Source organism: Xiphophorus couchianus, chromosome 12 (assembly GCF_001444195.1).
Source record: "Xiphophorus couchianus chromosome 12, X_couchianus-1.0, whole genome shotgun sequence".
Taxonomy (NCBI): Eukaryota; Metazoa; Chordata; class Actinopteri; order Cyprinodontiformes; family Poeciliidae; genus Xiphophorus; species Xiphophorus couchianus.
Genome location: NC_040239.1, coordinates 2,266,829 through 2,294,543, shown reverse-complemented (window position 1 = coordinate 2,294,543; position 27,715 = coordinate 2,266,829). Strand labels below are relative to the sequence as shown.

At 40.6% G+C, this 27,715-nt stretch overlaps 1 protein-coding gene across 4 annotated transcripts in view; it reads left to right on the top strand.

Moving 5' to 3' along the window:
* LOC114154864 (metal transporter CNNM4) overlaps positions 1-27,436 on the top strand; it is a 42,179-nt gene extending 14,743 nt beyond the window's left edge. The window contains exons 2-8 of one of the 4 annotated variants that reach the window (XM_028034310.1): positions 4,842-4,985; positions 5,118-5,252; positions 10,027-10,196; positions 19,689-19,785; positions 20,740-20,802; positions 26,143-26,321; positions 26,955-27,436. In XM_028034310.1, the coding sequence (XP_027890111.1) occupies positions 4,842-4,985; positions 5,118-5,252; positions 10,027-10,196; positions 19,689-19,785; positions 20,740-20,802; positions 26,143-26,321; positions 26,955-27,209 (1,043 nt within the window). In that variant the 3' untranslated portion in view covers positions 27,210-27,436. The other 3 variants (XM_028034311.1, XM_028034312.1, XM_028034313.1) reach the window with 3 other exon arrangements.
* The last annotated feature ends 279 nt before the right edge of the window (positions 27,437-27,715 follow it).

The following is a 27,715-nucleotide window of genomic DNA, read 5'->3' as shown; positions in this document are numbered from 1 at the left end:
ACGCTGTTTATCATTATTTATTATACTATTAGAAATTAATCACATTTTTGATGCATCAAAACCTCGAGAACTTGGGGATAAGAAACAGCTGCCATAAAATAGAGCAATACCGATATCTTAAAAACATAATATTGGCCGGTATCGATGTTAATACCGATATATCGTGCATCCATTAAAAGAATAATAGATTTATATTCCTTTTGATAAAAAAAATACACTTTAAGTTACTTATAACAGTATAGAAAATCCTTTATTCTGCCAAAATGCTGACCAGAAAATGTGAAAAATTTCTACATAATTTGAAGAATGAACCACTCAGTGATTGGCCTGTATATCAGAGTAACACAGCTTTAGTCAGAACCTCACACAGGCTGCTCTCCAGCTTCCTCCACACATTTCCAAACTAAACTTTCAACACATGATCCTCGGCCTGTCATGCCGTCGTAGACCAGAGCGAGACTGTGAATCCGTCCTGGAGGGAAACGGATTCCTCAAAGTCCCTAAAGTCTATTTCTGTATGAAACCCGGCGAGGTCAAGGCTGAGCATGTGTGGAGTCCGTTTGTGTGACGGCGCGGCGGCGCTCGCTTTGACATCAAGGGCATAACAAAACCACTTTGAGCCTTTGGTCTTCGGCTAATTGCCGGTCATACAAGCTCTTTGTAAATCCCACTGACTTTTATTTTGGAAACACAGACAGGTGTTTTACATCTGTGATTTGATTTTCTCTACAGATTCATCCTTTACTATCTGAACTAATTAGACCTCTCACAATAACAAATGCTGCTTGACAATAAACGGCCCCAGAAGTTATTACGATAAATGATAATATTGTTATTTTGAGACCATTTTCAAGTAATATAACGGTAATAATGGCAGAATTATTATTTTATCCTGCGAGATTGTGACAGGCCTAGGAATGAGTTTTATTCTTTCTAATTTAATCTCATATGTTCTGTAAATCCAGGAAACTCTCCGTCCAGAGAACGGTCCACTGTGTCATAAATTATTCAGGATTCTACTGGGTCGGGCTCGGCGCCGCCGCCGGCTGCCATCTGCTCTCTGGAAAGCGTCTCGGCGTGGCGTTGAACATGAGGTCAAAGTTCAGCCCAACTGTAACACCGAGCTCACATTAACAGGCTATTTGGGGCGCAGGGAGTGAGTTCATGCTGGAACAGAGAGGTTATCGTATATCAGCCTGATATCGTAACCGACTCTGACAGTTTGGTAGCAACAGACCCGATCACTGCAGGAAGCTGCATGACGTTCACCAGAAGGTTCATATTTTTGATTATCATGGTATTAAAGGAGGGAAAATTATACTTTATGTGAGTAAACCCAAAGATCTAATTGTATTTTATGTTGTTATATAATTTATAAAAATGTTTTCACTGTAGTTGAAACAAAAAATGTGTGGGTTGATAAACGGCGTGAGTCAGTGTTTGATTTATCTACATAGTCACACAGTGTGATGGTTTCTATTATACATAGACCTAGGTCTGTTAGACATAGATCTAGGCAAGGCAACAGTAAGAGGCGCCTTTGCTCCTGTTGTTACAAAATATTTCACAAGCTAAGAAAATTAAAATATAATTTATATTTTGAGATCTTCATTACATTTTCAGTAGATAAATTGTTCGGTTGTAGCTCTTAATTTGTCAGTTAATCGATTATTCTGACAATCAATTAATAAAAGATGAAAAAGTCACATTCTGACTTCTCATTTAAACTTTTTTACACAATATTAGAAATGCATTAAATTACCGGTAATTCAATTTCCTTTTTTTTTAAATAGGAAAATCCATATTTTATTTCCTGTAATGCAACATAATATCTTTGCTTTAGTGAATTTTTAATCATTAGTAGCAAAGGATGCAGTTAAAAAATACTTCTAACATGAAAATCTCTGTCCTTTCTGCTTGATTTTATATTAATGCAGTGTAGGACTAATCTGGTGATTGTTTTTCTTTAATAAGTGATTGATAATTGGATATCATAAGGTGATTAATAGACGAATTTCTTATTCAGAATTTAACCAGATGAAACTAAAATGCACAAATCCATATGTGCACTTGGCACCAGGACACCCTAGGCCGCAGTTCGATGATCGACTTTGTCATCGTTTCATCGGATCTGCGGCCGTATGTCTTGGACACTCGGGTGAAGAGAGGTGCGGAGCTGTCCACTGACCACTACCTGGTGGTGAGTTGGCTCCGGTGGCGGGGGCGAAAGCCGGTCAGACCTGGCAGGCCCAAACGTGTTGTGAGGGTCTGCTGGGAACGTCTGGCGGAATCCCCTGTGAGACGGAGCTTTAACTCCCATCTCCGGCAAAACTTCGAACACGTCCCGGGGGAGGTGGGGGACATGGAGTCTGAGTGGACCGTGTTCCGTGCCTCCATTGTCGAGGCGGCCGATCGGAGCTGTGGCCGCAAGGTTGTCGGTGCCTGTCGCGGCGGCAACCCTCGAACCCGTTGGTGGACACCTTCGGTGAGGGATGCCGTCAGGCTGAAGAAGGAGTCCTATCGAGCCTTTTTGGCCTGTGGGACTCCGGAAGCAGCTGATGGGTACCGGCGGGCGAAGCGGCATGCGGCTCGGGCGGTTGCTGAGGCAAAAACTCGGGTGTGGGAGGAGTTTGGAGAGGCCATGGAGAAAGACTTCCGCACGGCTTCGAGGCGATTCTGGTCCACCATCCGGCGTCTCAGGGGGGGGAAGCGGTGCAGCACCAACACTGTTTATAGTGGGGATGGTGTGCTGCTGACCTCTACTCGGGACGTTGTGGGCCGGTGGGCAGAGTACTTCGAAGACCTCCTCAATCCCACCAACATGCCTTCCACTGAGGAAGCGGAGCCTGGGGACTCTGGGTTGGGCTCTCCAATCTCTGGGGGCGAGGTCGCCGAGGTGGTTAAAAAGCTCCTCGGTGGCAAGGCCCCGGGGGTGGATGAGATCCGCCCGGAGTTCCTTAAGGCTCTGGATGTTGTAGGGTTGTGTTGGTTGACGCGACTCTGCAATATCGCATGGACATCGGGGGCAGTTCCCCTGGATTGGCAGACTGGGGTGGTGGTTCCCCTGTTCAAAAAGGGGGACCGGAGGGTGTGCTCCAATTATAGAGGGGTCACACTCTTAAGCCTCCCTGGCAAGGTCTATTCAGGGGTCCTGGAGAGGAGGGTCCGTCGGATAGTCGAACCTCGGATTCAGGAAGAGCAGTGTGGTTTTCGTCCTGGTCGTGGAACACTGGACCAGCTCTACACCCTCAGCAGGGTCCTGGAGGGTGCATGGGAGTTCGCCCAACCAGTCTACATGTGTTTTGTGGACTTGGAGAAGGCGTTCGACCGTGTCCCTCGGGGAGCCCTGTGGGGGGTTCTCCGGGAGTATGGGGTACCGGGCCCTTTGATACGGGCTGTCAGGTCCCTGTATGACCGGTGTCAGAGTCTGGTCCGCATTGCCGGCAGTAAGTCGGGCTCGTTTCCGGTGAGAGTTGGACTCCGCCAGGGCTGCCCTTTGTCACCGATTCTGTTCATCACTTTCATGGACAGAATTTCTAGGCGCAGCCAAGGTGTTGAGGGGATCCGATTTGGTGGCCTCAGGATCTCATCTCTGCTTTTCGCAGACGATGTGGTCCTTTTGGCTTCATCAGATCGTGATCTGCAGCTCTCGCTGGATCGGTTCGCAGCCGAGTGTGAAGCGGCCGGGATGGGGATCAGTGCCTCCAAATCCGAGGCCATGGTCTTGAGCCGGAAAAGGGTAGAGTGCCTTCTCCGGGTCAGGGGGGGTGTCCTGCCCCAAGTGGAGGAGTTTAAGTATCTCGGGATCTTGTTCACGAATGGGGGAAGAAGGGAGCGGGAGATCGACAGGCGGATTGGCGCAGCGTCTGCTGTCAAGCGGGCGCTGTACCGGTCCGTCGTGGTGAAGAGAGAGCTGAGCCAAAAAGCGAAGCTCTCGATTTACCGGTCGATCTACGTTCCCACCCTCATCTATGGTCATGAGCTTTGGGTCATGACCGAAAGAACGAGATCGCGGATACAAGCGGCCAAATGGGTTTTCTCCGTAGGGTGGCTGGGCTCTCCCTTAGAGATAGGGTGAGAAGCTCAGTCATCCGGGAGGGACTCAGAGTAGAGCCGCTGCTCCTTCACATCGAGAGGAGCCAGTTGAGGTGGCTTGGGCATCTGGTCAGGATGCCTCCTGGACGCCTCCCTGGTGAGGTGTTCCGGGCACGTCCCACCGGGAGGAGGCCCCGGGGAAGACCCAGGACACGCTGGAGGGACTATGTCTCTCGGCTGGCCTGGGAACGCCTCGGGATTCCCCCGGAGGAGCTGGAAGAAGTGGCTGGGGAGAGGGAAGTCTGGGCCTCCCTTCTGAAGCTGCTACCCCCGCGACCCGACCTCGGATAAGCGGAAGAAGATGGATGGATGGATGGATGGAAACTAAAATTTTGACACTTAAGAAGATTTTCCTTGTCTTAATGCAAAATGTATGTAGTCTTTTTATATGCAAATATATATTTTTCGCTCAGTTACTACTCTGAGTATGTTATTGTTTCGGTTAGTTGACTTTATTGTCCTTATAGTTCAATTAATAATGAATAAATCACTAAATTAGTTTGGTCATTTCAGCCCCGATCGGTTGGCCGATGAATCTTTCTACATTTCCTTAATTTTGGGTGAAAATAATATTGAAACATTGAAGATGTATTTTGACCAGTTATAGAGAAACCAGTACCAGGCATTTTAATAATCGGTGATCAGCCTACAATCAGTTCACTCCTAATTCTAATGACTTGTGTGAAAAGAATATGTATTCAGATATTTTTCATCCTCATTTGGTTGAGCGTCTCTGTGTCCTTCAGGAAAGTCCCACCTTGCCATCGTCCAGAAGGTGAACAACGAGGGCGAGGGAGATCCGTTCTACGAAGTGTTGGGGTTGGTCACTCTAGAAGACGTGATCGAGGAGATAATTAAATCAGAGATTCTGGATGAATCTGACCTTTACAGTAGGTTTTTGTTGTCAGCACTACCAATTGTTTTAAATTTAAATGCCAAATTACTATAAATTGTTGGATTTGTAGAATATTTAAGAGGATATTTTATAGATCTGTAAACTGTTTGTTTGCATCACTTCTCAGCTGACAATCGCACCAGGAGGAAAGTTGCACCTGATAAGAACAAGAGAGACTTTTCTGCCTTCAAACACGAGAGCGAATCGAAGGTGAAGATCTCTCCTCAGCTGCTGCTGGCCGCGCATCGCTTCCTGGCCACAGGTGGGGGATTTACCGAGGAAACTGACACCATGCTGCTTTCACACAGCATTACATCACACTCCACAAAACAAGCTGCTCTTTTACTGCTGTATCATATTCTCACAGGAAATTTTGGAAAAATTCAACCTCTACTTTGAGTTCATTTATGACGTATGCATCGATATCTGAGGTTTAGAATCGGCCAACACCGATCCGATACAGAAAACGTCTGCTGAATTTTCTTAAAAGGTTTAGTTTTTTAAATACAGACATAAATGCACTGGATCAAAAATGTATTTGATAACTCTGTAACACTTAAACACCACTGGCAAGACATGTAAAAACAACTTTAATTTATTCAGTCAGTGCAATTAGGAGTATAGCAGCTAATGTAAAATAAATAATAATAATAATAATAATAATAAATTGAAACTGACAAAAATAAACTGATTACCTTGGTCAAACATGTAAAACTAAACTGCAACAAACCTTCAAATGGTTCAGAAAGTGCAATTAAGAATTCTAAATATAATGTAAAATAAATAATAAAGCATAGAATTAGACTGAATAGATCTGTCCTTATGTATCGGGAACTTTGTCACTAATACCCAGTCCAGATTTTTTTTAATTATTGGGACTGATACACATAATATCAGATCAGTGCATCTCTGGTTAGAGCACATGAATCTTATCAACTCTTCATGGTGTCAGTATGTTTAACAAAAACAAAAACAAAGTAGCTTCTGCCAGAAAACTGAAAACGGTGAATTATTAGACCAGCCCACAGAAAGTGTCACAATTTAAGATAAAAGACAACAATTTCTTCCCATTAGTTTTTTTAACACTTTAATTACATTTTGGATCTTTCTAAATGTTTTCAATATCAGTTATTATTCCACATTAAAACATGTTTATTTGATTGACTTTTACTCCCTCATGTATCAGTAAATTGTGTTTTTAAACAGCAGAACTTGTTTAATGAGGTTGCCATTAATTGATTGGCTGTAATCAGAGAACAGTGAAGATATTTACACCTAAAGATGTTTGTTTCTATCAACCAGCTCACCACAAACTCAGCTCTGCTTCTGCCGCCTCAAATCACTTGAGCGTGTAGCAGTCTGTCGGGTTAGCATGTGTGTTAGCTGATATGCTCTGCCGCAAACTGCTACATGCACATGGCATGAGTTAGCACTTCCTCCACACACAGAGTTCCTGTGCAGGTTGCATAACATTAGCTTCTGGTGACTTCATCACAGATTTTTCTCTCATGATGATTGCTTTGTTGCGAGGAAACTGAATTTCTTCACAGTTTCTCTTAAAAACCAAAACACTAGCTTTATTTTTTCGTCTTTTATTTTAATTTCACAGTAATAATCTTCAGTCTCAAATCTCCTTGTAATAAAATGTGATGTTAATGACTCTTTTATAGAGACAATAATAAAGGCAGATTTTAGAAATTTTACATTCTGTATGAGATGATAGAAAGAGCAAATATACAAATGTAGTTTTTCCCAGTCGTGTGAATTTGTAGAAACTCGGTGGTCTGGCCTAACATGTGAAACCAGAAAGAGGAGTATTTGTTTGAAAAAGGCTTTTGTACTCTGTCTTTGCTCCAAGCTTGGGCGGAGACCCGGCCCTCACGGCTGAACGCCGATTGCAACAGTCCGTCTGTCAGCTGAAAACATTTCTGATCTGCAAATAACATAAAGAACAAACAAAGGTGCATAAAAAATTTAAGTAGGAGAGCAGTTTGGGTTGAAAATTATTCTAAACAATTACAATAATTGACAGAAGGGAAACCAGAAATAAATAAATGTAACACAATAAACCAACTAAATGACTTAGTTTTAAAAGAAAAGTTACTTTTAAATTTCTGCTAGAGATTTATGACAAAAAATAAATAAAAACTCTTCAGCTGTTATCCTAAAATATGTTTCTAGTCTATAAATACATCAGACAGCTTAAAGGTGAAATCTGAGAGCTTTGGCTATAAGCCTGAATGTCAGATTTGTTGCACTGAGCCCCATTAGTTTTATAAATTATAAAGGACTTTAACCTGAGACTGTTACGACAGCGATCACTTATTAATAATCACAAAATAAACATGAAAACATAAAACTGTAACAGACTGCATGTTCTGTTCCTTGTATGAGAAACGTTTGCCGGTTTTTTGCGGTTGAATCCTGATGCATTTGGTGCCGTTGTTGTCAGTTGCTATGACAACCAGGCTGTGTGTAGAGCGACAGGGAGAACGAGACAAATCGAAGAAAATACGTGGTTTGAGTTGTTCTTCAACAGTTTTTCTGTTATTTTCCCCTTTGTTGTGGCACACTGCACTGAATTAATAATCCATAAATGTCCAGGTTTTATTTTGTTAGAATTATTCTAATGCAACGAGTTAAAGAACCGTCTTTTTGCCCTGCAGAGATGTGCGCATGCGCAAAATTTCTGGATGTAAACAATAACATTTAACATGTCTGCACATGTTAAATGTGCAGACATGGTGGGGGACATGGAGTCTGAGTGGACCGTGTTCCGTGCCTCCATTGTCGAGGCGGCCGATCGGAGCTGTGGCCGCAAGGTTGTCGGTGCCTGTCGCGGCGGCAACCCTCGAACCCGTTGGTGGACACCTTCGGTGAGGGATGCCGTCAGGCTGAAGAAGGAGTCCTATCGAGCCTTTTTGGCCTGTGGGACTCCGGAAGCAGCTGATGGGTACCGGCGGGCGAAGCGGCATGCGGCTCGGGCGGTTGCTGAGGCAAAAACTCGGGTGTGGGAGGAGTTTGGAGAGGCCATGGAGAAAGACTTCCGCACGGCTTCGAGGCGATTCTGGTCCACCATCCGGCGTCTCAGGGGGGGGAAGCGGTGCAGCACCAACACTGTTTATAGTGGGGATGGTGTGCTGCTGACCTCTACTCGGGACGTTGTGGGCCGGTGGGCAGAGTACTTCGAAGACCTCCTCAATCCCACCAACATGCCTTCCACTGAGGAAGCGGAGCCTGGGGACTCTGGGTTGGGCTCTCCAATCTCTGGGGGCGAGGTCGCCGAGGTGGTTAAAAAGCTCCGCGGTGGCAGGGCCCCGGGGGTGGATGAGATCCGCCCGGAGTTCCTTAAGGCTCTGGATGTTGTAGGGTTGTGTTGGTTGACGCGACTCTGCAATATCGCATGGACATCGGGGGCAGTTCCCCTGGATTGGCAGACTGGGGTGGTGGTCCCCCTGTTCAAAAAGAGGGACCGGAGGGTGTGCTCCAATTATAGAGGGGTCACACTCTTAAGCCTCCCTGGCAAGGTCTATTCAGGGGTCCTGGAGAGGAGGGTCCGTCGGATAGTCGAACCTCGGATTCAGGAAGAGCAGTGTGGTTTTCGTCCTGGTCGTGGAACACTGGACCAGCTCTACACCCTCAGCAGGGTCCTGGAGGGTGCATGGGAGTTCGCCCAACCAGTCTACATGTGTTTTGTGGACTTGGAGAAGGCGTTCGACCGTGTCCCTCGGGGAGCCCTGTGGGGGGTTCTCCGGGAGTATGGGGTACCGGGCCCTTTGATACGGGCTGTCAGGTCCCTGTATGACCGGTGTCAGAGTCTGGTCCGCATTGCCGGCAGTAAGTCGGGCTCGTTTCCGGTGAGAGTTGGACTCCGCCAGGGCTGCCCTTTGTCACCGATTCTGTTCATCACTTTCATGGACAGAATTTCTAGGCGCAGCCAAGGTGTTGAGGGGATCCGATTTGGTGGCCTCAGGATCTCATCTCTGCTTTTCGCAGACGATGTGGTCCTTTTGGCTTCATCAGATCGTGATCTGCAGCTCTCGCTGGATCGGTTCGCAGCCGAGTGTGAAGCGGCCGGGATGGGGATCAGTGCCTCCAAATCCGAGGCCATGGTCTTGAGCCGGAAAAGGGTAGAGTGCCTTCTCCGGGTCAGGGGGGGTGTCCTGCCCCAAGTGGAGGAGTTTAAGTATCTCGGGATCTTGTTCACGAATGGGGGAAGAAGGGAGCGGGAGATCGACAGGCGGATTGGCGCAGCGTCTGCTGTCAAGCGGGCGCTGTACCGGTCCGTCGTGGTGAAGAGAGAGCTGAGCCAAAAAGCGAAGCTCTCGATTTACCGGTCGATCTACGTTCCCACCCTCATCTATGGTCATGAGCTTTGGGTCATGACCGAAAGAACGAGATCGCGGATACAAGCGGCCGAAATGGGTTTTCTCCGTAGGGTGGCTGGGCTCTCCCTTAGAGATAGGGTGAGAAGCTCAGTCATCCGGGAGGGACTCAGAGTAGAGCCGCTGCTCCTTCACATCGAGAGGAGCCAGTTGAGGTGGCTTGGGCATCTGGTCAGGATGCCTCCTGGACGCCTCCCTGGTGAGGTGTTCCGGGCACGTCCCACCGGGAGGAGGCCCCGGGGAAGACCCAGGACACGCTGGAGAGACTATGTCTCTCGGCTGGCCTGGGAACGCCTCGGGATTCCCCCGGAGGAGCTAGAAGAAGTGGCCGGGGAGAGGGAAGTCTGGGCCTCCCTTCTGAAGCTGCTACCCCCGCGACCCGACCTCGGATAAGCGGAAGAAGATGGATGGATGGATGGATGGATGCACAGATGCCACCTGAACGCAAAGCAGAAAAAGAAACTATTAAAAGTATTCTGCTGTTTAGAATTGGTGTGTTCAGTGTTTATTCCCTTCACTTCTTAAAAAATGAATTTTGTTCTCATCTATTCTTCCACATGCAATGCACTGCAACATCTTAATTAAATCGTTTGAGTATCTTTTCATCCTAAAAAAAAGAGACTTACACTTGATATTTTTGTTTTTTTGCAGAAGTGAGCTTGTTCAGTCCGGCTCAGATCTCTGACAAGGTTCTGCTGCGGATCCTCCGCCATCCTGACGTCATCCAGGAGATCAAGTTCAACGACAACGACAAGCGATCGCATCGTCACTACATCTATCAGAGAGGCAAGGCGGTCGACTACTTCATCCTCATCCTGCAGGTGGGGAGCTGTTTGGGTTGAGAAATGGAGACCGTTCACTTAGATGCTGCTTTACTTGCTGATTCTTTGTTGTTTCTTTTCTGTGCCTGATTTTGTTTTGAGACACACCGGTCAGTTTTTACCGTCCTCCTGTTTCCTCTGAAGTCTGATTTGGCACTACAAGTTTTCTCTGTTTTATAAGGTGTTGCATGTTTGTTAGCACGAGTAGCAATTGTTGTAAAATGATTTACAAATGAGGAATCGACCAGATGATTTCTCTTTATGTGTCACAGAATATGATGCACTAACCTTAACAACTTTTTCCTCATTTCCCAAAGCAGCTGTTTGTTGTTGGGTTCCTGGCATGTGGAAAGAGATGCTGTTATTTTCCAGGTCTTATGCAGATAAAAACAAGCATCTTAAATTAAGCTTATTCGACTCAGAGTGTTAGAATAATCTGATATGAGCAGGAATCCTGTTTGTGTTTAAGTTTATTTATAAAGCACATTTCAGAAACAGGTTAAAACTTCACCAAAGTGCTGCACAAAGACAAGAGCACAATAGAATAAATTGACAAGTTTATAGCAGTTATTAATCAACTCTAGACAGATTTAAAGGAACTCAGTGTTTCGGCTGTTTTGCAGTTTTCTGGAAGTTTGTTCCAAGTTTGTGGTGCTTAGAGGCCAAATGCTGCTTTTTATTGTGTAAAAAAGGACCCAGTGGTCTGATGCTGTAGATCCAGAAATACTTTGAGAATTTTTTTTAATCAACTTTGACAAGTAAATTTGATAAAATGAGTGAGTCAAAGCAGCTGGAATCTGAATAACATGTCAAAATGTTGTTGGATTGCAGAAACGGTTGCGGTAACCTCGGAGGATTGTGTTCCCGTTTGAAATAATGACCAGTTATTATCTCTGAATGTAATTTTAGGCGTAGCTGCTGTCCACTAATTGACCTCTTATCACTTTAAATACCTGCTGTCATTCATCTTTTGGGAGAACCTTCCCAAAACATGGAAAATGTCCTGCTCGTTTCCACCCGGTGGACTGAGCAGAAAACTCTGCCGCTGCCGCTGCTGGATCCAGTCAGCGTCTGTGAGCGTGAACACTTTAATCCCAGCGCTCCAAGCAGAGTCGCTTCCCACACTTCGTCTTGGTTTTCTGCTCCTAAACAGTCATTATGGACCGCACACGTAGCGTAATCCTCCAACACCTTTCTGGGAGTTTCTGTTTGCTTCAGTTTAAATACTTTCTTCATTTTACTCTCTATTGGTTTCCCAAAGCTATCGAGTCCGATTTAACAGGCGTGGAGCTTCAAACCTGTTTCCTCCAGTTTGCTTCAGTACACAGAAAACCATCAGTTATCTGTCTGTAGATATATACTGTGCCTTGCAAAAGTATTCACACCCTCTAACATGTTAATATAGATAACAAAGTTCTAGTTCCAATGGGAGGTTGCTTCACTTACAATATGAGAAAATGTCAGGCTACAAGTAGCAGTATTCAATAGTTATTGACTTAAAACAAGTTCCTATATCTTGCTGAAAAGTCACTTGTAAGTTAATTATTTCTTATTTCAAGTGTGCAAAGATATTTATACCAGAAACTAGACCAAAAATAGTTGGTAAGATTTTGTGTTTTTGCAGCCAGATGTGAACCAACTTGCTCTTGAGTGATCTGATTTCTGTTCTAAGGCCAGATTCCTGTTTAATCAGTCAAAATGGAGTAAATGCTGCAATGTCTACTGGACTATCAGGTGTGAAAACACTTTTAAGCTTAAATATCAACATTAGTTGATATATATTTTTCTTAGGGGTGCACTGATTGCAGTTTTCTGGTCGATCACCGATCTTAAAGAGCTTGACCGGCCGATTCAAATTTTGACCAACGCAGATTTTTTTTTTTGCTTTTATTTTTTAGTCTGAAAAAATCATTTTCTCATTAAAGTATCGGCCGATCTCTGATTTATTGGAGCATCCTTCATTTTTTCTATTACTGTATGTAAACAGAAATGGAAACACCAGTCTGTAAATTAGTTCCCATTTCTTCTTCTACAGCTTCTTTTATCGGCTTTCTGAACAGTTTCTGTGTGTGTGTGCGTGCGTGTGTGTGTGTGTGTGTGTGTGTGTGTGTGTTGTGGGAAGGGATGATCACCGTCAGCAGACTGGATGTTTGTTCATGACCTCACTGATTCATGTCTCCATAAAGATGCTCTGAGGTTCTCACAAAGCAGCTGCTCTGTTCAGAGTCACATTTCTGCTGCATTCAAGGAATTTTCTCCTCTTCCGCGGGAAAATCCCTGGATTACACGCAGGCTCCTTTTTCCACTCCAAAGACGACGGACCTCCATCTATTGTTACATCTGTCAACGTTTTGCTTCACATGTTTTCTTTGAGTATTCCTTAAAAAGGCAAATGTGGACGAGTGTTTTTAAATAAAGTGCGTCTGCCAGTTCTTCCTGTTGTGAACCAGAGACGGAAAATTGATTCCTTGGAGGATAAGAAATATTCCTCGACAAAAAAGGAGATATTTCCACTCTTGAGATTCAGTTTGCTAAGTCATGGTGTGACGTCCCGATGTTAGAGTGAATCGCTGATTTTTAAAACTGGTTTGTTACAAACCACTAAACTCTGAGGTTAAGTCACATGTTAACGCAGATTTAACGCCGGCTGAGTGTTTCGGTGTGGTTCAAGGAAGAAACCCCTCGCTGGCTTTGTTATAAGTTATTAACAGGCTGCAGCAGAGAGTCTTCCATCCACTGCAGGGGTTCATCTCTCAGCCTCACACACACACACACACACACACACACACACACACACACACAGTTTCCTCAGACAGCTTGGTTCCACATTACCTCATCCTGCTTTGTGCTGTTTTTATCTGCATTAGTTCACACACTGAATAACTGCTCCCACAGGACGGCTGCTATTCAGTCCTCTCATTGGTTATTGTAAAGATGAAAACCTTACTCATCCAGAGTACTCAGCTCCTTCAGTTTCACCTTATTCCAGCCAAAACAAACCCTGAAGTTGGCAGTGTTAGTACCTGAATTAAACAACGGTCGGATTCATCTCAAAATAACTAAATAAACCTTCATCCTCCGACCACTTCCTCTCGCCTTCTTTGTCGTTTCCATCAGTAGTAACATCTGACTGTTGATCACGTGACTCATGATGCAAAAAAAGTGTTCCCATTGCAGTTTTGTGAAATACATCTATTTCAATAGGGCTGAAAAAAACACCTCAAGTTTTTTAATCATTTTGGGAAAAGCCGGTTCAAGCGAGCATAAAGACATTTTTACAGATTTGAGGAAATTATTTCACATTTTGTTGTTTCCATTAAACATTTCTAATGCAATGCTTAAAAAGTTTTACTTAATATTGAACTTCATTTCTAAACATGATGGTTATTCGTGGTTTCTTGAGCTCTCAGTTGTAGATTTTAGGATTCAGATGTTAAAACGGTGAGTAATCGGTGAGTAATAGATAAATAAAGTTGTAATCTAGTGGAATTAGGCTTATTTTAAGCTCTGTTTGAGGACTTTATGAACCTCCTCACCTCTTTTCTTTTACTCCATATTGAGCTTCCCTCCTGCAGCTCACACTTTATTAAACTTTCCCAAACTCTACTTTCTCACAGTCAATTCTTTTTTTTAAAACCTTTCCTGCCGTCGCAGATTTTCTTTCTTTTCTGTTAATCATGATCGATCACCCGGGGCCACAAAGAGGCCAGTGGTGTAAACCTGCAAGGACATCAGCTATTATGTTTGCTCATGTTGTGGATAAGGACCTGAGCAGGAACAAACAGTTCTCCATCGGGTCGTTTATGACTCATAATGCTGCATGTTGAACTTTAGCCATGACCCACCTGCAGGTTCAGGGCTCTTAAACGACTCTCTGACCTCCACTTTGAACCTGAAGCTGCATTACTGCACCGGAGAGATGGGAATATTATTTCTTACAGTTTAGTTCATAATATATGTGCATAAATTGTAACCAATTTACAGTTTTCTGTCTGTAAGTTTTAGACATTTGGTTCAGAATCTTCTGACACTTTCCCAGGTTGGCCATAAAAATCTAAAACCTGACAATATAAAGTGATTAATGGTAAATTAAAAATTAAAACATTGGTATTCAGATCTTAAAATGCTTTTTGTCACAATAGCTTAAACTTGGAGCAGGAGTAAACATTTGATGGGCGGGACAGAAGAAAGGCCTCAGTGACCCTCCAGCTGATGAAGTAACAGTAATAATTGGCGCATAAAGACACGTTATCTTCATGTTTAGTTGCTGTGAATGAAAGGCTGACCTGGGAGTGTCTGCTCACTTGACCGGTCCTCAGATTTGCCACAGCTGCTGTTAGTCATTTGTTTTGCATGAGGCTTGGAGACTAAAGAGTACTAGAGGTCATGATGAAGTGGAGGTAAAGAGCGTTTGTTGTTAGAAATGAACCTGCACTGGGTTGGTGTTAGTTCTTGTGCTGTATTTGTTGCTGCCTCTGGGCCTGGACGTTTTGGAAAATTGATTTTTATTCTGGTAAAATAAAGGTTAAATATTTACGGTTGGAAGGTCAAACCTGCTGTTTTAGCCCTAAAATCGTCTTGTTGGAGTGAGCGGAAAGCAGCTCTAGTCCTCACCAAGGTTTTCTTTGTTTTGTTTTTTTATTCTATTTTTTAGTCACTCTCCATTTTATTCCTCTTTACAGTCTGATTGAGTCATTTTGACCAAGTTTTTAGCTAAACAAATAGTGTCAGATTATAAAGTCATCATAAGATCATTTATCTTATGATAGATGATCATAAGAAAATCATCTTGTGATCATAAGATCCGTACCATGACGACGGAACAGATTATTAAAAGGAGGGAGGTGATGTTAGGCAGCATGGAGGCAGGAAGATGGATGTTTTTATATCCTCAACATGTTGAGCTGCCTTCTCAGGTCCCATCCTTTCTTAGTATTGTATGAATTTGTCGTTAGCGCTAATTGATGCACATATCATGATGAACTGTATGTATTTTTGTGATTCATCTTTTTTTATACTTAAAAACATATAGTGATTCCTCCTGAAACCAATGGTTTGTTTAGCACCAGAATGTTTTGTGCCAAAGTTACAAAGTTGGAAGTTGTTGTCCCAAAAATCAACTTTTGGGACAACAAAAATCAACAATATCTTTGTTGATTTTTTTGTTGATTTGATATATAAGGACAAATATATTTGTCCATATTAATGGACAAATATCTGCAAATATTTGTCCATTTTGCAGATGGACAAATATTTCACCATGCTTTGTGTTGGTGCTGGTAATTTTGTCTGTTTCGGTTCCACTGGATGTTTTGTTGTGACCTTGAGTAAATGTGGAAAATTAATTAATAACCAAACAATCAGAGGTCTGTCATTGCATTAGACAATCGAAAAATAACACAAACAAATCCTGAATAAGATTTGATCATCTTAATGGTTGATTAAATTGATCCAAATCCTGACATAAACATGGCTGTCAGTCTGTTTACAGCCTATTAAAAAGGGCGTACATGAATAAATTAGAGCCCTTCTAAAGATGCTTATAACTTTGTATTTTAATAGTTCAAACTGGTGGTGAGACTCAATTACAAGCTTTAATTAAGTTAATTACAAAGTCTGTAATTCATTAGTCGCATTTTAATCAAACAATTTATCGACAATAAGCAACATTTTCAATTCAAAAACCATTTAAGTGTCTACATTATTGAATAAATAGAAAAATAAACTCAACATCAAAGTTATTTGTAGTTTTTAATCCATTATTTAGTTTATTAAGCCATCAGATGGGAGCAAGGTGTTATTCTAGCCAATCAGCTTTCAGGACCTTCTGTAGAAATGTGGACTGTGGACGCTGACGTTAGCGTTAGCATCTGTGCTGCTGCTACATGTTTAGCATTCAGATGCTATTTTAGGCCTGAATAGTTTCGCTAACATGCTAGCTGCTTTTAGCACAACTTGAACACAACAATAGAGTTTCCAGCGTCCAATCAAATCATTTTAGAAGCAGAAATGAAGCCGAGAGAAGCAGCTTCATTGTGCATCACTGTTGTTTGCGGATGTCACTTGTGCGTCAGATTTACGGGCGTACCAGAAACATGACAATACAAATATTTAAAAATCAAAATTAAAAATGTGATTTATTGCATTGAGATTTTTAACGCGTTAAAATCTGTAATAAATTAATCTAAATTAAAGCGTTCAAGTTCAAACATCAAAACTACTTTAATATGCCTCAATACACTCATATTAAACCGTATCAGCACTAGCAGACAGTAATGTCTAAGGTTTATCTTATCCTTGGGGGGGTTCAGCCAATCAGCGCCAAGGAAAATGAGTGGAGCTCCTGGATTGGCTGGAAGACATTTTAAATATCCCAAATAAATAAACATAAAAAGCAAATTAAATGAATTTAGACATTTCTTAAAACAAAATTGTCCTTCAAAAAAATGTCTAGTTCAGATCAAAGCACCAGACTGAAGACTTTCATCTTCCAGTTTTTGGTAGAAAAAGAGAAAAAAGAAAGGAAAGCAATAAATAATGCAAATGGAAATTATTGAGCTTGTTTTAATTTATCATGTGATTTTGATGTAAAGGTTGTCAGGTGAATAAAGGCAGGAATTATTGATCTTTGAACATTTGGCCACTGAGTGCTGGAGAGTCACTCCTGATGTGTGTGAATAATTGATAAAGGTTAGACTATTTTAAAAAAAATGCCTACTGGCTTTCTGTGTTCAAATCTCACAGACGAATGAGACTTTATTCTGGATTAAAACACCTGCAGACGGGATAAACCCTGGAGGAACTGGTTTTACTGGAGCGCCTCTGTTTCTGCTCCCAGTAAACAGCGGAGTGGGGGTCGTTTTATGGCACGCCTGCATGGCTGGTGCCAGTCCTGTCCACGTGTTGCAGTGAAAACATGACCTCAGCTCTCACTGTTAGCCGCATGTCAAACATTAAGTCATGTTTCAGGAGCTCTGAGGAGCTGGAAGCAGCAGAGGAATGTGGATGCTTTTATTTTCGGTGCTTCTGGTTGATTTAATAATAAATCATTGCAGCCAGAGAACATCTGCTCATGTTTTCCTCTTGATGACTCAGTGGCTTTCAGATGACAAATCTTCTCTGCAGGAGGTGTAACCCTAATCAGTTTGGACATATATCACCGATTATTCTAATTTTTTGCACTTTAGGTTTCAGTTGATGAGGATTAAAAACATTTAGATTAGGATGTGTCTGCTTTAGATTAGCTTAGAAATGTCGCATTTGCTACATTTTTACCTGGACAAACATGATCCAACGCCGTAAATAAAAGCCACCAAAGCATCCGAAGCAGGTCAGAGTTCAACTCTGTTAACGAGGTCAGAGTGGAAACAAAAGTCTAACACCAGATTACCAGGATGACAGTTTGTCAGTTTGAGCTTCAAATGACTAAAATGTTTACGCAGCAAGTATCCAAAAAAAGAAGGTACTATGAATAAACTTAATAAAGTATAAAGATGGACAAAAAAAAATGTAGGAAATACATTTAAGATAAATAAAAATGTTGTAATTAAGAATGTAAAAACTTCACAAAACACTTTTTAAACTACATCAGAAAACCTATTTGAATCCTTCATGCAGAAACCCCTGAACTACACACTTCATCTCTACATAACAACAATAATAATAATAATAATAATAATAATAATATGCTTTAAATGGACCAATGGGTGAATATTAGTCCGTTTAAAGCTAATAAAATGGACTAATGTATTCACCCATAATATATGTATTATGGGTGTATACAGTATATATATATTATAAATGCATTAATGCTGAACCATTTATTTGGATTAATCGTGATTAATGATTGATCTATTAGTCACCATTTGTCCAATTATTAATCCGTTAATCCAATAATCAGCAGATCAGCCCTGCGCTGCTCTGATGTCGAGCAGAAAAGGATTTTATTTTACATGTTGATGTTAGAAATACTTTTCAGCTGCAGATTCCTCCTTCGCCACAAGTGATTCACCAAAGAAATGATGTTATTAAAATGTTTATTTTCTACAAAAAAGGAATTGAGTTATGGGTTTATTTGCATCGTTTAAAGTATTTCTGATATTGTCTAAAAAGGGCTTAAGTGAAAAATCTGCATAAACGTTTTATTAGATTAATTGATTAACCAGAGTAATTACTAAGATAACGTTAGATGCAGCTTTAAAATGCATATGTGGATGGATGTCAAAGCTCATAATTCCCCACAATAAGAGCAACTCCAGAACATGTTTCCATTTTTCTCATTTGTAGTTTAGAAAGAACTGATCTGATAATTGGAGGAGCAGGACCTGTCCACTGAGTGGGTTCGGCTCGGTTCTGTGCTGTAATGTTGCTGTAGCTTTAGCTTTAGCTTGATGTTAGCAGTGTTTACAGCATGAACAGCTTCCCTCCTGTTACTTTGTAACAGCAGAGTTAACATCCTAAAATAGCTGAAGGTTATTTTCAGCCTTTTATGTTTTACTGGAGGAAAAATGTTCTTATGTAATATGGCTACTTTATGATCATTTTGATGAATTATTAACTTTTATCTCCAGTGTGTGGAGTCTTCATATCTCCCTTTAAATTGCTGTAGCATAGTGGAGGGTTTTTTTTCCTCACTTAAAACCGTCTGAAGCTTTATAGAGTTTAAATATTAGCAGATGATGTGATGGATCTATGCACCACAAATTTGGAACAAACTTCCAGAAAACTGTAAAAGAGCTGAAACACTGACTTCTTTTAAATCTCAACTGAAAACCCACCTGTTTAGAATTGTATTTGAAATGTAATCAATTACAAATTTATTGATGTAACTTGACTTAATGATTGATTCTATATTGCATTGTGATTCTGTGTTTGTAATGATGTAAAGCACTTTGAAATGCCTTGCTGCTGAAATGTGCTATACAAATAACATTTGATTGATTGATTGATTGATTGATGGACTGTGATTAGTTCAAAACTTTAGTCAATACAGTCCAAAGAATTAGGAATATAATCTAAATATCAAGAGAAATAATGTGTAGAAAGATGATGTTTAAAATAAATTAGTGTTTTTTTAATTTTCCCACCTGTCCTGCTTTCATAGGCGATGAAAGGAAGGAGGGGACGTTGGATGGATTAACTGTGCTGCGTTGTTGCTGCAGTCACACATTCCAGCTGGTTGAACTGGGCCAACGCTCTGTACCAGTACATCAGCTTCTTTAACCCCCAGTCTGTCCTCTGTCACCCACTAAATTCATTATTTTCCTCATATTTTTATCCAGCATCCCTCTGCTCGCTCTGGAGTGATAAACATTGGGATTTACTTAGAGATGTGGCGCCATCTAGAGGCCAAATGGTGTATTTTCATCAAAACTCAAACACCCTCTTGGAAAAACATACAATTTCCCCTCATATTGTTCAGTTTTGAGAGGAATCGTTTGCTGTTTTGGGCGTTTCTGTTTTGAAAACAGCATCTCTGTGTTAAATCCACAGGGTCGAGTGGAGGTGGAGGCCGGAAACGAGAACATGAAGTTTGAAGCCGGAGCTTTTTCGTATTATGGCGTCATGGCGCTCAATGCTTCCACTCTGGGTGAGTCCACAAACCTCCTCTGCTTTAACCTGACAACCGGCTCCTGGCCCACTTCACAAACACCTGAGAGAGTTATTTAAAAAATGGCTCTCTACTGCCACCCTGTGGCAACATGAAAGAGTTGTTCAATTCTTGAAATTTCATCAATTCTTTCTTATTTGGTTCAGCAAAACATTGGATGGGTTCACAAGATGCTAAAAAGTGTTTTAAAAGCAAAAACTGTAACATAAATTTAAAGGCATTAATGTTCTGATTTCCTCACTTCCATATTTTCCATATAATTTGCCGTTATTCTCTGTTTCAGGAGCTTTATAAGGAAAAAAAGCCAAAAATGAAGAATTATTTTAGTTTTTGTTTTGTAATCTTTCTTCCCTCTTCAGCATCTACATCAGGGGTGTCCAAACTTTTTCTCATGTTGGGTCAGAAGTTCTTCCATGCCAAGAAAAATAAAAAGTAAAATAAAATCAAGCAAATAATGTAGCCTAATTTGTTTTTGGGGCATTTTCATTGTAAATCTAAAAGTAAAATTATTTTTTTTGCACGTTTGCTTTATTAAAAGAAAGGCGTCTAGTTTTCAATTTCTTTTGGGCTCAATTGAACAATTGTTTTAAAAACTGGATTTGGGTCACTATCCTTCAAAAATGTTTGCTAATTTAACCGAGTTTAATGAATTTAATAAAAGCTGATTTGGATGCAGCAAAGTCAGATTTGATTTATTCTTGACCTGCAGCTGTGGGCCACAAATGGCCCCCGCGCCACTCTTTGGACACCCCTGATCGACACCCACGCTTTTATTCCAGCTCTGCAGCAGCAGCATCATGCTGTGGGCTCTCTGGGTTTCTGTGGGATCAGCAGAGCGTCTCCAGGGTTCTGCATGTCCCCTGTACTCTGTGCAGACCTGTCTCCCTGACCTTTGACCCTCCCTTTCACCTCCCCTCTCTGCTATCCTCTCAGTGGCCGCGCCGCGCCCTCGCCTCCTCTCCTTTAAGAGGTTTTCTCTGTTCTCTCGGTTGCCAGGTAAAAGCCGGCATGTCTGGGTGGCCTAACACCGAGCTCAGGTTGGGTGGGGGGTCAAACGGCACAAAGTCGGTAGAAAGACCTGATTATTGTCATTTCTTTAGGTTTTAACCCATAGAGTCTGTAGAAAAAGCTGATTATTGTCATTTCTTTAGGTTTTAACCCATAGAGTCTGTAGAAAAAGCTGATTATTGTCACTTCTTTTAGGTTTTAACCCACAGTTCCTGCTCTGTCTCTCATGTGACTGACTGTAGGTTTAATCTTTAAGGATTGCATAAAAGCTGCATTTTGGCAAACAATTATTTGTCCCGTAACAGTGATTATACTTTCTAACAACTCTCCTTAATTGAAGGTTTATTGGTTTTAGGATTCAAAATAAAATAAAACAATATATTTTGCAAAATTTAAACCATAATTCTGAAGCCGCGTGTTGGAAAAACAAACATCGCTCTTCAGAATCTACGCTAAGAAGAGTTTTATCTCATTAATGCAGCAAGAATGAGAAGTAAACTAAACCCAGAAATCCAAACTAATACCAGTTAAATTATTATTTTATATTTAAGGCTGTTACCCATCAAATCAGCTTCAGGATTTAGTTGCACAAAAACACAAAATCTTATTTCTGGTCTAGTTTCTAGTGCAGATATCTGAGTACACTTGACTAAACTAACTTACAAGTAACGTTTCAGGTAGAAATAGGACTTTTATTTAAGTTAATAATTTCTTAATATTGATGGAAAAATAATTACTTGTTCATCTGGCAGATAATTAAACTTATAACAAAACATTTTTCCCTTGTTATAAGTGAAATAACCTGTCAGTGGAACCAGAGCTTTTTCAGCAATATTAAGAAATTAATAACTTAAAATAAGTTCCTATTTCTTGCTGAAAAGCCACTTTTAAGGTGGTATACCTGAAATAAGACAAAACAAAGATATTTGCAGGAGAAATTAGACCAAAATCGCTTTGTAAGATTTAGTGTTTTTGCAGTGTAGTGGGTAGTAGTGTAGAACATTTGTTCAGCAAAAATTAACGCCTAGTTGCTCAAGAGAAGCAACTTTGTGTCCATCCTGTTTTGTGCTTGTAGATGTTGGTTGTGCGTCGGATTTATGGGCGTACCAGAAACGTGCCAATACAAAGGTTCCCACTGTTAAAAAACAAACAAAAAAATGTAATTGTACTAAAGGTTTTGGCATGTTAAAATCGATGTAATGAATGAATTACATTTGTCCCGGTAAAGTCCCGACACTCATCTGAACTCAAAAACATCAGCAGTGAGCGGTTATTGCTGCCCGCCAATCTGAACTCCGTCAATCTGCAGTGAGAAAGATGATTTAGAAGTAATAAAACAATTGTCTTTCATGGAGTGAACATCCCAAACATTTACCAATACACAAACCCAACAGCACCATCTCACTTTACAACACTTAAAAACCAACTGTATTGTGTATAATGTGAATAATTCACATGAAGAGTTCCTCAGTTTTCAGGACTGTTGGTCAAATTGTTTGCCAAAATATCAGCTTTGTTTTAGAGGGACGACATGATGACTGATTTCCCTCCAGGAATAAAACCGTCGAGCCGCTTCTAGATGGATCTTCTTCTAGTTGACTGATTATTTCTCTATGAATGAAGCATCAACATGTTTGTTTCGTTTATTCATTTAATGATAGTTTAGATACTTTCAGGACTGCTGCTGTAGGATTTAGTTTTTGTCTCTAAAGCTCCACCCAGTTCCAAATGTATTCCCACATAAATGCTGTAGTTATGAAAGAAGATGGTTTGTTGAAAGGTTTTTATTTGGAATTGGGTCAATTCTGCGATCGCTCTATTTTAAAAACACTAACTCAAACAGAAACTAGTTTCCTGATGTTATTCACTGTAACTCTTACAGATCCAGTTGGAGATTTTTCAGCAGGTTTTAACACCAGATGGGCTGGAAATGAGCAAGAATGACAAAATAACATCAGAAATGTTTTTCTTTCCGTCCTAATCCATGATTCTGTTTGCTAAATGTCACTGTTCAACTTTAGGTTCATACAAAAGTTAAATACATGCAAAAAATGTTTGTAAAAATAGTTAATTTGTCAAAATAATTCGGAAAATATGCATTTTTTTCCACCAATAAATCAAAGATTTTGTTTAATTTCATCTTTCCTGAGGAAAGGACCTTTTTATTTATTTGGTTATTCAGAACTCAGAGAAGTCTTCACCTATATTGTAGTTCTTTTTTAATTTTTTTCATTTGTACAAAATAAATTTGAAAACGTAAAAAAAAAAGCTAAATCAACCAATGCAGTAAGACTTCTTAAACAAATCTGAATTTGTACCTTTAATAAATTTAATAGGCTAATAATCAATAACAGCAATTATTATTAATAATGTAAAATGTTTGACCTTTTTTAAATAACCAGTAGTTTTTTTATTTCTATTTTGTGTTTAAAGATCAAATAAAAATGCTATATTTTTTTGCTGCTAATTAACATAAATATTTTAAAATCACAAGTGGCCTTTTAAATTTAAACTGCTGGTAAATTGATCTTAAATTGAACTTTAAATTTTTATTATACTTGTTTTAATTAAAAAAATAACTTTTTCAAGATAAGTTTAGTATTTTTAAGCATTTTCAAGAAAATTAGAAAGAAAACCTTCCAGCCTTCCATTACTAAAATAAAAATCCATGATGATTTTTGTCATTTTTACTCTTTGAAAGGGAGGCTAATTTAAAACTTCTAAAGAGAATATTTATGATTTTTCTGTCATTACTTTGAGTTATAAAAGCAGTTTTCTGATTTAACCAGAAAGAAAAATCTCCTGCTGGATTACCAAAATCTCCTCCCAATAAGATGAGTTTGCTAATCCAGTCTAATCTAACCACTAACTGTGAAACTAGCTGTGGAAAACCAGGATGAACGTCCCGGTTCATTCCTGGGAAACTAACTTGGTTGACGTGTCCAGGTAAAACAGTTTCCTATGACTCACTGAGGCCCCCTGCTGGACGACACACATCAACCGGTAATCATAATAATAATGCACTGGGTGAACGGACATGTGTGTGTGTGTGTGTGTGTGTGTGTGTGTGTGTGTGTGTGTGTGTGTGTGAAGTGCGTTTGTTTCTAATACCTTGTGGGGACCATTTTCCTGACAGATACTACGTTGTGGGGACCCACTGCTCCTTATGGGGACCGAAGCCTGGGCCCCATAAGGGGAATCACTGTTTTGGGGTCAGCGGTCACATTTAGGACTAAGGTGTGAATTGAGTTTGGTTAGGGTAAGAGTTAGGTTTGTAATGGTTAGGGTAAAGGTAAGGGTAAGGTTGGGGGGTGTGTGTGTGTGTGTGTGCGTGTGTGTGTGTGTGTGTGTGTGTGTGGGCGTGTGTGTGTGTGTGCGTGTGCGTGTAAGACACATTTAGGAGAATGGGTTTCAAGCATCATTCACTGTCGGATAGAATCTGTAATTTCTGATGATTATAAAAGCAAACTGAAAATTTTCTGTGTGACATTTTGTACTTGTCTGCACTTACAATTTAAGATATCTTCAAAAGGACATTTTTATTTATCTGAATTAAGAAATAGCACATAAATCTCCCTCGTGATGCTGCTGGGCTGACAGTCAGTGGCTGTTCTGGACAAAATGATCAGAAAATGGCACAACACGAAAGATATCTGAGCTAGAAAAGTTGTGCAGATTAAAAAATGTTCAAGAAATCTCCATCATTCATCTTACAAGAAATTTTGGCTCGTCAAAAGACACTTCTAGAAATTCTCTAGTTAGATTTGAATTAAGAAAAGTTGCGTGTAAGTTAGTTTTATCAGCGAGATATAGGAGCTTGTTTTAAGTAAATAATTTCTCAGTATTGATAAAAAAAGGTTCTAGTTCTACAGGCAGATTATTTGACTTGTTACATGGGGAAATTTTGCTGTTATAAATACATTTATCTGCCAGAAGAACTAGAACTTTTTCATCAACATTGAGGAATTATTAACTTAAAACAAGCGCCTACATCTGCTGAAAAGTTAGTTTTGTCTTATTTCTTGCGTATTTACTTTCAAAATATCGTCAATAGAACTTGCACCAGTCAAATCTTATATATCTCATATCTAAATAGAAACCTGATGGGCTCTGTCAGGAAGCTACACTCCTTTTCCAGGAAGCTCTAAAGGCTAATTTAGTTTGTGTAAAACTAGTTTAGCGTGTGTAGAGCCAGCTTAGTGTGTATAAAGTAGATCCAGGATCAGCTGGACGGATTGTGCAAACTGAAACTAGCCGGTAAAAGTCCAGTGTTGTTGGGATTTCTTCACAACAGATTTTTTCTGCCTACCTTTTTGTTTTTAATTTAATAACTAAACTGCAATATAAAATGAATGTCTTAATGCTTTTTTACCCGTCGTTACCTGGAGCAGAGTGGGGATTATGTCCCATTTTAAGGATTAAAGGTTTATTTAATCATTAATGTGTTACAGAATATTAATGAAATTTCTGCTGCCTGATGCATTTATTTCATATTTTTATTTGGTTTGAAGTTTGGAAACTAAAACTCTGTAACTTATCTTTGTGTCATTGCAGATAAATCCTAACATGATGAATTAAAAACAGCTTTAATCTGCTTTACTTTGAAGAAATTGTAACGTGTGGCTGATGTGAGATCCTGACTTTAGAGTCACTTTAGATGGAAAGTTTTCTGCGTCACTGACTGGTGGCATAAAGTTTGAGTAAATAAACGTTTGCTTCCACTGCACCCCCTCGTCCTGATGCGTTTATGGTTGGTTTGACGGTTTCTGTTGCCGTTTCCTGCATTCTCCACACCTTGTTTCCTCATCAGTCCTAACCTGCACTGCATCTTTGAACCACACTGAGAAAACTCAAAATCTCACCAAGTATTTTTGGTCCAGTTTCTAATAAACATGTCTTAGTACACTGTGGAAATAAGACAAAACTAACTCACAAGCAACTTTTCAGCAAATAATGGGAGCTTGTTTTGATTTAAAAGTACTCGCTCTATTGGCAGATTATTTCACTTCTAACATGGGAAAAATGTCTTGTAATAAGTGAAATAATCTGCCAGTGGAACTAGATCTTTTTCATCAAGGTTAAGGAATTATTGACTCAAAACAAACTCCTGCATCTTGCGGAAAAGTTAATTTTGTGTTATTTCTAGTGAACATAGATTTTTGCACTAAAGACTAAAGATACTTGGTAAGATTTAGTGTTTTTGCAGCGCAGTAGTTATGAACCCAGTCTGCACCGGTTTTAAAGTGTCTGCAGGTCAAATTAAATGTTTCTGTGTTGAAATGTTGATCCGGAGCTGATTTGACTGAGTTTCTGTTGTGTTGTTAGTAGAGTTTCGCTCGCCGTCCCACCTCAGCGGGTTGAACCGGACGGCGTCTCTGAGTGGAACGGACCGGACCGACTCCCTGGCCGTCAGCGGGAGCAACAGCCAGCTCAACAGCAGCATGGCTTCGCAGCACTACATCCCCGACTTCAACGTCCGGGCGCTCACCGACCTGCAGTTCGTCAAGGTGGGTCCAGAACGGCCAACAAATCAGAGGAAGGCTACATCTTTACTGATCTGTCAGTAAATATCTACGTTCTCCGACCCAAATCTGGTTCAGGTTCTGCTCTGCATCCCCAGAACCAAACATGGAGAAGCAGCAGCTTCTATTCACCACAAATCTGAAACAAACTTCCAGAAAACTGCAAAACAGCCAAAACACTGAGTTCCTTTAAATGAGGGCTAAAAACCCACCTGGTTAGAGTTACTTTTGATCAATAATAAATGGTTTAAAAACATTTATTTTGGCTTTTCAACCATAAAAAGTCATAATAAATGAAACATATTTGATGTGTAACGATGACACGTGACAAACTATGAAATGTTTTCTGGTTTTCGTAATTGTTGACTGTATAGTAATGTGTTTTTTATTACTTTGTTGCTGAAATGTGCTATACTAATAAACCTAATTGATTGATTGATCGGATATCTGTATTGTATCAGAAGAGAAAAAGTGGATCGGTGCATTCCTAGTTTTTATTAAATTTTTTTGACAAAGTTAAACTTTAAAGCAGATGAAAAATATCCTTTTGGCTCATCCTGGTGCATTTACTAAAACATTAATGTGTTCTTCTCTGACATTTTTCTAAATCTCCCTCAGATCACACGCTCGCAGTACCAGAATGGCCTGATTGCGTCTCGCCTGGACAGCACGCCTCAGTCCCCAGAGAGCTCTCTCTACAACCCGGAGGAGATCACGCCCCCGGCAGCCATCACCATCACGGACCTGGGAGCAGACTCCGCCATCATGGAGAACGGCACCGACGAGAAGACGCTGCTGCTGCTGCTGAACGAGCAGACGCCGCCGCCGCCGACGGCGAACCACCATCACAACCACCTGGACAACAGTGTCTGACCCCGAGCTTCCCCTCCCCTCCAGGGGGGGGCGCTGTCAGCACCAAACACACCTTAAAGTCCCAAAGAGACAAGCCATGCACGCATATGATGTAAATATGCGGGAATTCAAAATACCAAACAAACACTGATGAGCCAAAACATTACAGCCACTTAAAACTGTTGACCTGGATCATTTTAGTTCTTTCAGATTGAAAGTAGAAGAGTTTCATATCAATAATTCAGCAAGAAAGAGAAGTAAGACACACCCAGAAACCTAAAATACCTGTCAGATTTTATATTTAATGCTGTAAATCAGCATCAGAATTTATTTGCTCTCAAAAACACAAAAAGTTACTTATCTTATGTAGATTTGAATATAAAGGAGGCTATTATTAGTCAATAATTCCTTAATATTTATGAAAAATAGTAGTTCTACTGGTATATTGTTTTGACTTAAAACTAGACGTTTCTCCCATAAATAAAATAATCTGCCAGTGGAACGAGTTCTTCTTTTTTTTTTATCGG